A 12,410-nucleotide genomic window follows, 5' to 3' on the forward strand; every position below is an offset into this window, starting at 1 on the left:
GCTTGGTGAATTTCTGTCTAACTGACATTGGCTTTGTTAATTGTTTTTTTACCCTAGGAGTTCTAAATAGCTTGCATTTTCTTTTGACCTCTCCGTTCATTTTTCTTTGTCCTAGAACTCTTGTTTTTAAACTGTCAGCCAGAACGATGCTTATTTAATTATATTGCTCTCTTCTGTAAGTCACTTTGGATAAAAGAAAGAACCAGTTCTTGTTTTTTATTTAATAATATTCAGCGAAGAACTGGTGCCCCTCTCTGTTCAGTTAATGGTCCCAATATGCAACTTAATAATTGTATTTATTGGGTTTAAAAATATAAGGTTGGCTGGATTAATATTTTAGAAGAATCTGTAGAATTTTGTTTTTACTTTAACATTACAGTGTTTTAGTGTTGATCAGTTAAAAATACATTATGCCACTCAAACTAATCCCGTAAAATACAATACCTGGCTAGAATAATTTTTCTACTGCGTTGTCTTGTAATTTCACTGCTAACTAGCTAAAAATAGCTGGAAGTAGCAATTGAAGTTAAATTGATTATTGTGGGGGAAAAAAGCTGACAATACTTGTTTACCACCTAATGGATTAACCACTGTAGAATTTATGATATCTAGGCCAGTAAGCTTAAAATGCATCACAGGTAAATTAACAGAAGCAAGTATTAAAGAAAAGATCATACAGCACCTGTCTAGAATGGGAGTATTAGCAATGTTTTTAGATGAGAAAGGTTGTGTTAAAGTAATATGCTGGAATTCTATGAGGTAGCAACAAAATTATACATTAAAAGTGGTACAAATGATATAACGTGATCTGCAGAAGGCCTTTGATAAGGCACCATATAAAAGGTTGGTGATCAGACTAAAAAGTGGGGATTGGTATGGTCTGTAAGTGGGTTACAAATTTGACTGAAACACAGGAAGCAATGGGTAATGGTAAGGGAAACTTTTTCAGAATTAGGTGACATTAAAAGTGGTGTCCTTCCAGGATAAATACTGGGGATGCTGCTGTTTTTAATATACATAAATGATCTGGACAATAATATATTCAATCAGGTGGTTAAGCTGGCAGATAACACCAAACTAGGAGGAAGGACAAATGATGTAGAATCGGCTAAATAGTTACAGAGATAGCATACTGGCCTGGGCAGACTTGTGGCAGATGAAATTTAATGTAAGTAAATGTATTACATATAAGAAGTATACATTTTAGATCTAAATACACTGAGAGGTCTGAAACCTGAAAGTACATCTTAAGAGGAGGATCAAGGAATCATAAGGTGCTTTCTCAACACAGCTTTTTTTTAGGAACCACAGCCTTTTTAGAAACTCAGAAACTTTTGTACCATTCCCACTTCAGAAACTCTGGCTATTTATAGTTCCCAGCAGGTAGTTCCTGATACTTTTTTCACTCTTACTCCAGGGTATGTACTTTTTGATAAACTAGAAACTATCATCATGGGTGGAACTCAGATAATGATTTGTGCTAATTGCTTGACCACAAGCACTGGTTCCATATTACAAATCTATTAGTAGTCTGGATTTTGGAAAGTTACCAGTGAAGATGGTGCACCACACTTTGCACTGCATTGAAGCTATAATCTCACCTGTGAAGCTGCCATTGCTACAAAACATATAGCACATTTTCAACTCAAAAAGATGTCAAGGAAACTAACAAGAAAAGAAAAAAAAAACAAATAAGTTCAGGTAAGAATGATGGGGAATAAAGTAATAAAGAAAAAAAATATAAATTCATATGATCTTTTAAAATATAGATATATAATTCATTACGTAAGAATAATAATGAATAAGTGACAAAAAAAATACATATGATCTTTTAAAACATAGATATATAATTAGTAGAAGAGTAAAATCCTTATATACAATATCATATTGTAAGTCTCTAAAGATGAATCCGGTGATAAGGTCAGATGGCCAGGAGTACAGAAATAGCAAAAAATAACTTCAGTTAAGCTGGAGAAAAAAACAAACTCTGCATAATCTAGTTTAATGGAAGCATGTAGATTGAAAAAAGCAGCAGGCCCAAAATTGGCTAGTTCAGGGACTGGGGCCCCTGTTAAAGTCGAAGGTCGGATGAATTCAACCCAGTATCAACAAATTCTTCAGGATAATGTTCAAGCATCAGTCATAAAGTTGAAGTTACGCAAGGGTTGGATATTCCAACAAGACAATGATCCAAAACACAGTTTGAAATCTATAAAGGCATTCAAGCAGAGGGAGAAGTACAATGTTCTGGATTGGCTGTTACAGTTCCCTGACTTGAATATCATCGAAAATCTATGGGATGATTTTAAGCAGGCTGTTCATGCTCTGCAGCCATCAAATTTAACTGACCTGGGCAGATTTTGTATGGAAGAATGCTCAAAAATACCTCCATCCAGAATCCAGACAATTATCAAAGGCTATAGGAGGTGCCTAGAGGCTGTTATATTTGCAAAAGGAGGCTAAGTATTGATGTAAAATCTCTGTTGGGGTGCCCAAATTTATGGACCTCTCTATTGCATATTTTCTGTTAATCCAATAAACTTAATGTCACTGCTGAAATACTACTGTTTCCATAAGGCATGTCATATATTAAAAGGAAGATGCTACTTTGAAAGCTCAGCCAATGATAAACAAATATCCAAAGAATTAATGGCTTGTAAGTTAACATAAGTTTCAGAATATATTGACAAATAAAAGTAAGTTGGCCAAAACATGTTTTTTATATAACATCACTGAATTTCAGTCAAATCAGTCAAAGCATTTTTAAAGTTTTTGGGGTATTTAGTTTTTCTGTTGTTGGGGTGTTTGGTTTATACCCCCAAATATTGTCCTTTCTTAATGGATACCTGCTGGCCTAAATGTACAATCCTGCCAAATGTCACTTTTTATTAAACTAGAAATAATGTTTTTGTTGATGAGTTAGTGATTGAGTGAATGAGACACTCAACTTTGCATTATATATACTGTGTATAGATTTGATTGTATCTTTGTTGTCTTTGTCAGTCAAAGGATCCCCAAGTACACAACAAACATCTGCCAAGGCCTAAGGTAAATGATGGTCTCAAGGGACGTGCGTCAGTGAGGATGACCAGGTACCTGGAGTCGTGGGGTGCTGCCAAACCCTTTGCTCATCTCCAGAATCGTGAGGCACTAGCCAGTGAAGCATTAGCTGGTAACAGCAAGTTCTGCAAGGTGAGAATCATCTCCGGGTTCTTCATAATGGGTGATACATTCCAAAATTTCATTAATGTTAAGATCCTGTGGTTTCTTACCAAGACTCATAGTATAAGCAGTAGTTGAATTCTGTGCATAATGTGGCATAATCTCTTATATATATTTCTCTTCTGGTTCGTCCTGCTTCCACTTCAAAACCGGTCCCGCCCACACGCAGCCGACACTGCATTTCTCGATTCCTGTTTGTCCTCTTCCAAACCTTTCCCCACGTTGCCTGCAGCCTCCCATACACCCCCACGGTGCTTTTCTAGATTCCTATTCCTCCTTCGGACTACCATGTTCCTTACTCTTCAAAACCGGTCCCGCCCACATGCAGCTGACACGCCATTTCTCGATTCCTATTCGTCCTCTTCCAAACCCTTCCCCACGCTGCCTGCGGCCTCCCATACACCTTGCTGTCTTCGTTATACTGCGACGGTTGTTTCCTAAGCCTTTGTTATAAAATGAACGACGGTATCTTCTATGTCGACGGGTTTTTGTACAACGTCATCTCTATTCTGCGATCCGGCAACTGCCTGTTCCTATCAGTGGGTTATTTCTTGACACAAACGGTTCACGAAGGCAATGCACCGTTTTCCGTTCCTATTCTTACACTGCTGTATGCTACAGTGGGCGTCGGCTATGTAGTTATATTTATATTTTACTTTACTCGCATGCTGTATTTATTTATTTATTTATTATTTAATTACCTTAACTGTTGTATTTCCAACACTCCTTGATAGAAACTTTTGAAATCTATTTCATAAAGAAAACTAGTAAGACTTGCTTTTTATAAACATTGGAGTCTGTTTTTGTTGTTGTTATTATTACTATTATTGTTACTATTATTCAAAGATGGAGACTCTATCAATAGCTGGTAGTTGTCTTAAATATCACATGCAGGATACCAAATTAGTATACAGTTGCAGGCTCTATTGCACGTAAGTTACTAACAGCTAAGGGCAGACTATTTACTTTTAAGACTATGCAATCTGCCCCATGTTGTTTACGCATGTCTTAAACAACTATTATCAGACACTGATAATTTCTTTATCATCTATGTCTATTTATGTATGTATGTATGTATGTATGTATGTATGTATGTATGTATGTATTTATTACATATCTATTGACTATATGTATGTATCTAGATTGCAAATACCATACATTGCACGTCAATATTGCTGCTACTTCTTGTTTTTGCACAATGTCTTGTCTTGTTTGTGTTTTAATTTTAAATTTAAATTTTAATTCTATTCTTAATTTATTATTGCACTTCATGTTGTTACACTGTGGACCTTGAGCTTCGCAATTTCGTCTATCTGTATACTTTGTATATGATTGAGATGGCAATAAAGTTCGCTTTGACTTTTTGACTTCTTTAATGATGGCACTTCTTGCTCCTGTTTATTTTTATTTATTTATTTGTTTGTTTGTTTTTGTTTTAGGACATTCCTATGCGGCCCATTCCTTTCCAAACAAAACTAGACAGGTAAGCTGTGGGAAAAGTAAAGACATGGTCTCTTAGGGTGTGATGTAATTAAAACTTCTGCTGATCTTCAGTGATACCAATTTATTGTCCTTCTGTCAATCTGACAGCTTTGATGAAACTACGCAGGAGCTGCTCTCTCCAACTGTGTCATCACATTTGACCTCTAAGTGAGTGTGTGCTGCATATGCCATGCACAGCACTAATACTGCTAGGCAGGGCTTTGCAGGGCCTGCATGTCTGATTCCTACTATACTCACTGAATGCAGACAAGTGATTGGAGTGTCACCAAGTGTTCTGCAGAGCAAAATTTTGCATGATTCCAACAATACTCATTTGATACTAACTGGGTGGCTGGATGGTCTTTTACTTGGTTCTGCTGCATGGAAACATTTACCATGCCTTTAGTTCTGTGGTATCCCTGAATACCGACCAGAGGTTGCTAGCCTGCCTCTCAGTCCTCTGCACTATGAGGTTTAGTTGGTTTCAACTATGCACTATGAGGTTTACTAACAAATCTCACCCTCACAGCACTGCACAGAAAAGTTTGCATAATACTGCCTTTATGTTTTATACTAACTAGAAATTCCTGAAAACTCTTTGAAACGGAGCATAGTACACTTTCGGGGATACCCAAAAAAAATGACACTTTTTGAGTCTGTAGTGTTTTTAATGTACAGACACTAAAACGTGAACCACAGTCTTACTCAACTTACTGCAGGGCACCTATCCTTATCCTTATTTTCTGTACTGCATATATAGGCTAGAAAACATTACTTTCATTTGAAACTTTTGATATACCAGAACGTTTTTTTTGGCACTGTGATACCCTTCCTTCTCATTATACTACCCAGAAATGTCAAAATGATGCTGTCAGTAAGAAGAATTTCAGATGCATCAGGAGGGCCTAGTATGGATCATCTGAGCAAACAGGAGTTACATGGCACTCATTTCACTAGAGTGTGGAACTTTTTCTTTCTTTGCCATATGTTTTGCTTTTTGTCTGCCATTGCAAAACAAACACGATTAGGAGAAAGTTTTCCTTTTAGTATATGCTTTCCAATAAGTGGTTCACTAACAGATGTATGTGTTTGGGTTCAAAATCAGAAATCAATTGAATTTGATTTTTTTTTTTAAACAAGCACTACTGTCATGATCGGATGAGAGTAGGGGCAGCCAATAGAAACTTGGTAGTTATTAAATATGAAGAATTGCCCTCAGTATTTGTCAGTGAAGGTCATAGAGTAGAACATTATAACAAAAGCCATCATGTTTTTGTGGCGAGAATATGGTGGCTTTGATTGTTTGTTTTGTAAGTGCTCAGAAGTTATACCTAAAATGAATACTGTATGTGTGTCAACAGAAACAAATCCCAGAAGAATAAGTTTAATGAGGAACTTCACAACAAGATGGTGACAACAATTGATGAGCTAAACTCACTGAGGTAACTTAGCTTTTTTTCATTGTTTTTTCCTCCAAGTCTTTTCTGCACTCAAATGTGGTGTTCTGTTCTTGTTCAGGCAGTGGATCAAACTAGAGGAGTTTTATAGCATCTCACTGTACTTTAAAGAGATGGGGTTGGAGAAACCAGTGAGTAGAATTAATTGTATTTTCCAAAATATTACACATTAAAGCAAGACTGTCGGCCCATATCCTACCTCTTGCCATAAGTTGCATCTTCTTTTGATGGTGGTTAAGACCAATGCGTTTGCCCATATTTTTAGCTTCTGACTGCTTTCTTGTTTTCACATAGTATCGAAATACAGACCTTCCTGGATTTCAGTACTACCTGGCTTGTGCAACCTTTGTGTTCCTGTGTATTCTCTCTGTGCAGTTGCTTGTCTCTCAAAGGTATGTTTTCTAATTCATTACTAAATAGTTCTTCTCACAGGATGTGACCCTGAGTCATTAAATAGTTATGTTTTTACTGGAGTGTGCTCTTTGCTGTTCTATTTAGGTTTCATGAAATGGGGGTTTTCTTTGGAGTGATAACTGTGATGCTTCTCTGTACTAACTTGCTGTGTTTTACCAGTGACATAGTGGTGAGTATACTACTTTGGTAGGTGCAACAAACTTCTGGACCAGAAAAATTTGAGCTGACTTTTTGGAACTGAGGTTACATGGTGACTGACTTCTCACTGTAATGTTCATTCATTTTGTTGAATCTATCCTGCCTGTCTGTCTCTTTGTGATCAGCGCAAATTTTGCTCCAAGCCGCCTAGGCTGATAAGAATGCTTTCAGTCATCTCGAAATCCATACAAAAGAAGCCCTATGTACGACTGCCAGTGACCATCCTAGTCATAAGCATCATCCTGGTACCGGCAATTTTGGCTCTGGTAAGACATAAGAGTAATGGCAGGTTCAGCTATGCCATGTTTGTTTAACCGAAATTGAGGACAAGTTTACATTTTTTGCAGTAAATTCTAGTTTAATGTTCACAGAACTTCATTTTTTAATGGCAGGTTTATCTGGAAAAACTTCCAACTGATTCGGCAAACAATACTACACAAGAGCTGGAGCTTTCTTACCTACCGGTAAGTATTGGAGTATTTGCATAGATGGATTTGCTCTGTGAGTCTGCTTATTTAGAAGTGGTACTCTAGCCATATCCACAGTGTCTATAATTTGAGAAAATAAAAAACTATACCCTATACCCTTTCCTGGCTCCTGCTATTGAGGTTATACATGTTTGACCATAGCTAAATAGGAATGTGGAGGCTCAGTAAAAAGAGGATGAAATGTAAATGCCTAGTGATAACTAGAGAACAAAATCGTGCATTACTATTCTGAACTGTCCTTACCTAGTACTATGTATACTGCTGCCTTCTGGGACTCATGGCTGGCTGTGTATTCCTGCGAGTGAACTTTGAACTGAAGTTATCCTTCCTGGTGTTGTCCTGCTGCATTTACTTTACTTTCATCTTAAAGACACAGTCACCCAACAACTACCCAAAACAGCCATGTGGCTCAAACTGTACTGAATTGTTAAACCAGTGAGTTTCCTTTTCTATTATTGCTTTTGACCTTCTTTTACAGAGGAAAAGTGTTTATGCTAATGATGAACATATCTTTTCAGCCTTCCCTTTATACTTGAAGACCCAACAACGATGAGCTGCATCTACACCCTATTGTTTGTACTCACCTTGTTAATCCTTACCTGGCAGGTACGTGTTCAATGTGCATTTCTAAATCTCATTTCTTATGTTACAGAATGAGGATTGTTTGAAACTTCATCAAGCATAAATATTTGAGGTGAAATGTGTCTTCAGTGATTTCTTAAGCACACATAGCACATTCAGAGACATGTTGCTTTGGCTGCCAAATTCTATCTAGTAGGGACTGAGTTCATTGCTTTGGCTGTTTATTAGAAGCCCACCTTTCTTTGACCCATTTTTTTCTCTTTGCTCCTCACTCTGCAGAATGAGTACTGCTACAGGAAAGACTTTCTGTTAAAGAACAAAAATCAGCAGAAACAAGAAGAGATTGAGACCATGGAGAATTTGAACAGATTATTGCTTGAAAATGTGCTTCCAGCTCATGTAGCTGCCCAGTTCATTGAGGACAACAAGAAAAATGAGGTAGTGGTCTGAGATGAGGAGTGCCAAACACTTCCACACCTTGTCCAACAGAAGAAAAGACTCAAGGTATCTGACATCACAGAATTGCATAGATAGCTGATGAGGAGAGACATCTGTCAGGATTCTTCAGAATCCTGACTGACCTACAACGTCATCTATTTCATGCATCATTGCAGTATCTGGAAGGTTGCTGGTTCAAATCCCATTACTGCCATAAGAGATCCTACTCCATTGGGCCCTTGAACAAACAGAACACACCCTATTAGGCTATATTCCATTAGACACTTTCTAAGTCCTCTCTGTTTTTCTGGTATGTTGTGTTGCCAGTTGTAGTACTGAATTGACCATTCTCTCCCATCTACAGGAATTCTACTACAACTCGTATAACTGTGTCTGTGTCCTATTTGCCTCCGTTCCTGACTTCAAGGAATTCTACACTGAATGTGACATTAATAAGGAGGGTCTGGAGTGTCTCCGGCTGCTTAATGAGATAATCGCTGACTTTGATGAGGTGAGGTGGGGTTTTCAGTGCACAAAATCTTGTTTCACCTATAGAATTTTCTGATTTGCATACAGAAATTCAGTCTGTTGGGGTGATGAAGAATATGCAAGGCTGTCTAAACCTCAGTCCCAGAGATGGGAGAGCCCACCTCCGAGTCCCCAGGCTCTGCTTCCTCATTGGAAGGCATGTTAGTGGGATTGAGGAGGTCTTCGAAGTACTCCCCCCACCAACCCACAGTGTCCCGAGTCGAGGTCAGCAGCGCACCATCCCCACCATACACAGTGTTGACACTGCACCGCTTCCCCCACCTGTGACTCCGGATGGTGGACCAGAATCTCCTGGAAGCTGTCCGAAAGTCGTTCTGCATGGCCTCCCCAAATTCCTTCCACTCCTGAATTTTTGCCTCAGCAACCACCAAAGCCGCATTTCAAATTGGCCTGCCGGTACCTATTGACTGCCTCCAGAGTCCCACAGGACAAAAAGGTCTTGTAGGACTCCTTCTTCAGCTTGATGGCATTCCTCCCCGCTGGTGTCCACCAACAGGTTCGGGGATTGCCGTCACGACAGGTACCAACCACCTTATGGCCACAGCTCCGGTCAGCCGCCTCAACAATAGAGGCATGGAACATGGACCATTCGGCCTCGATGTTCCCCCACCTCCCTTGGGACGTAGTCAAAGTTCTGCTGGAGGTGGGTGTTGAAGCTACTTCTGACAAAGGACTCTGCCAGACGTTCCCAGCAGACCCTCGCAATACGTTTGGGCCTACCAGGCCTGACTGGCATCCTACCCCACCATTGAAGCCAACTGACCACCAGGTGGTGATCAAGTTGACTGCCCTGCCCCTCTCTTCACCCGAGTGTCCAAGACATGTGGCCGCAAGTCCGATGACATGACCACAAAATTGATCATTGAACTGAGGCCAAGGGTGTCCTGGTACCAGGTGCACATATGGACACCCCTATGCCTGAACATGGTGTTTGTTATGGACAATCTTTGACAAGCACAAAAGTCTAATAACAAAACACCACTCGTGTTCAGATCGGGGCATTCCTCCCAATCACGCCCTTCCAGGTCTCACTGTCATTGCCCATGTGAGCATTGAAGTCTCCCAGTAGAATGAGGGTGTCCCCAGCTGGTGTGACCTCTAGCAACCCCGTCCAGGGACTCCAAAAAGGGTGGGTACTCCTGACTGCTGTTTGGCACATACGCACAAACAACAGTTAGGACCTGTCACCCCACCCGAAGACGGAGGGAGACTACCCTCTTGTCTGCTGGGTTAAACCACAATGAACAGGCTGAAATTCGGGTGGCAATAAGTAACCACAACTCCAAAGTGGTAGAGAGTTCAGCCCCTCTCAAGGAGATTGGTTCCAGAGTCTACGCTGTGCGTCGAGGTGAGCCTGACTATATGTAGCCAGAACCTCTCGACTTCGCGCACTAGCTCAGGCTCCATCCCCTTCAGATAGGTGACATTATATGTCCCAAGACCAAGCTTCTGTAGCTGAGGATCAGACCACCAAGGTCCCCGCTTTTAGCCACCACCCAACTCACACTGCACCCAACCTCCTTGGCCCCTCTCTACAGGTGGTGAGCTCAAGAGCCCATTGTCTCTTTGTGTTATGCCAGGCTGAGCCCCATGGGTCCAGGCACTTGCCATCGAGCCCCACCTCCAGGCCCTGTGACCTGCATCTGGGCGATGGAAAACGCCATCCAAAGTTTTTCTTTGTCATAGGTGGTTTTCTAAACCGCTCTTTGTCTCGTCCCTCACCTAGGACCAGTTTGCCTTGCCATCTTTCTGTGTGAAGCATCTTAATCAGATTAGCAAAAAGCACATCTTTTGCAATATTTGAGGTATTTCTTAAAAGTTCTCTTCTGATCTGGAGAATAGAAATGCAGTTTGGCACCTCAGTGTCAAAACTGCTGAAGCATAAAGATTCATTTTGTTCATACCATTGGGTCATTATCTGACTTTGAACAAATTAGTTATCCTCACATGGTTGCAAACAGAATAAATATGATTGAAAATTATTGTCACAGTGAAAACACATTGTTTACTATGGAGATGTACTATAGAATGTTGTGTACTTGGATAATCTTTTTTGAGGCTCAATTTTCAAAAGCAAAGATGATGAATGTGATGAATATGTTCTCCTTTGTAAACACGTTACTTTAAACATTTAATGTGTCCAGAAAACCTATCATAGCGTGTTCAACTATTGACAGCATTTGGCAGTTTACATTCTGACCCTGGCAGTGTGTTATGAAAGAAAGACTCATTTATAAAATACTGCTGCATCAGTAAACATCATGAAGTTTGTGAAGTATGCATAACAGCAAAAATAATACAATCGTTTTTTGTTTTTCTTCAAATGTGCTGTACAATTTGATTATTTTTCTGTCTTTGTAGCAAGTGCTGTTTTTGTATTATATTTCTGTATCACTTTAAGGTGGAAGATTATGTACTCATGATCTTAGTTTGCTCTTAAAGGAGTTCACTTGCCCTAAATTTTTTCTTTTCAGCAAGTACACATAAAATATTTGTACTTTAACTATGAAGCATTGTTTCCTGTGAATTTACCAGCTCCTTATGGATCCACATCCACACAGTTTACTCAATTATCAATTTATTTAAATGGATTGCACTGGGGCTTTTTCATCTTGGCCAATATATATTCTGCTGTGGCTGCCAGACTTGGCAAGTTCCTTTTTATGGTGAACGAAACTGTACTCACTGACACCTTGGTTTTCTTTGCAGTTTCTGTAAAGGGAGAAGACCTACACTTTTAAAGGTTATAAATGGTCTGTCTTCCTTACTAAATTTAATTTGTCTTGTTATTATGATAGCAATTTACAATGTAGAATTCCAAATAAGTAACAAAAGTTGTGACGCAGCAATTTTTTTTTCTAGTTGTATCACTCATCATGGCTTAACCAAGTTCCATTGTTGCACAAAAGCTTTAAGTTGTTAACTAACTCTTTGTTCCCTGAAAATTACTTTGTTTCAGACTTTGGTAATGTAAACTTTTTTTTTTTTTTATAAAAAACCTCTGGCCAGTACCATTTCAGGTTATTCCTTGCTTAAAATTCAATAAAAACAGTGATGTATGTATATAATATATATATATATATATATATATATATATATATATAATAGTCATATAATATGGTATGCCTATTGGAAACTTTATGAAATACTATAGTTCATTTTTACAAACACAATCAGAAATTTGACAACTTCTCTAATCAATTACAGTTGCCTGAAAACACACACTGGTCATCTTAAAACAAACCATTAATATTGTAACAATGTGTTTCTACCGTAGAAATATGGAAGTTAAAATATCAGACTAGCTATCAAATTACAAATAAAAACACAGCAAAACAGTCTTGGTCAGGCGTGATACATGTGTGCATGCACGATACTGCATGAAGTGTATTCAGTCTGTCATTACTTAGAGATTCTTCAAGTAGAGGAAAAGTGACAATTCAAGTTCTTGGAATTCTTCTAACAGAGAACTTAATGCAGGTACGCATAAATATTTTTTAGACAAGACTGATCATAAGAGAAAGGAAAGTGCTTCTTGTTGTAGAAGAGACATCTTCAGATAGGCAGCCTCTTTGGCTCC

The 12,410-nt window shown here is 38.9% G+C and overlaps 1 protein-coding gene across 2 annotated transcripts in view; it reads left to right on the forward strand.

Annotated features, from left to right (window-relative positions):
* The window catches only part of adcy7 (adenylate cyclase 7), a 58,403-nt gene that overhangs the window by 43,759 nt on the left and 2,234 nt on the right, over positions 1-12,410 (forward strand). Inside the window, exons 11-23 of one of the 2 annotated variants that reach the window (XM_039762872.1) lie at positions 3,004-3,192; positions 4,662-4,705; positions 4,813-4,872; positions 6,066-6,146; positions 6,223-6,292; positions 6,456-6,553; positions 6,660-6,744; positions 6,899-7,039; positions 7,166-7,237; positions 7,509-7,696; positions 7,780-7,867; positions 8,123-8,281; positions 8,646-8,792. In XM_039762872.1, the coding sequence (XP_039618806.1) occupies positions 3,004-3,192; positions 4,662-4,705; positions 4,813-4,872; positions 6,066-6,146; positions 6,223-6,292; positions 6,456-6,553; positions 6,660-6,744; positions 6,899-7,039; positions 7,166-7,237; positions 7,509-7,696; positions 7,780-7,867; positions 8,123-8,281; positions 8,646-8,792 (1,422 nt within the window). The remainder of the gene's footprint in view (positions 1-3,003; positions 3,193-4,661; positions 4,706-4,812; positions 4,873-6,065; positions 6,147-6,222; positions 6,293-6,455; positions 6,554-6,659; positions 6,745-6,898; positions 7,040-7,165; positions 7,238-7,508; positions 7,697-7,779; positions 7,868-8,122; positions 8,282-8,645; positions 8,793-12,410) is intronic. The other variant, XM_039762873.1, reaches the window with a different exon arrangement.

This window comes from Polypterus senegalus, chromosome 9 (assembly GCF_016835505.1).
Source record: "Polypterus senegalus isolate Bchr_013 chromosome 9, ASM1683550v1, whole genome shotgun sequence".
NCBI classification, from domain to species: Eukaryota; Metazoa; Chordata; class Cladistia; order Polypteriformes; family Polypteridae; genus Polypterus; species Polypterus senegalus.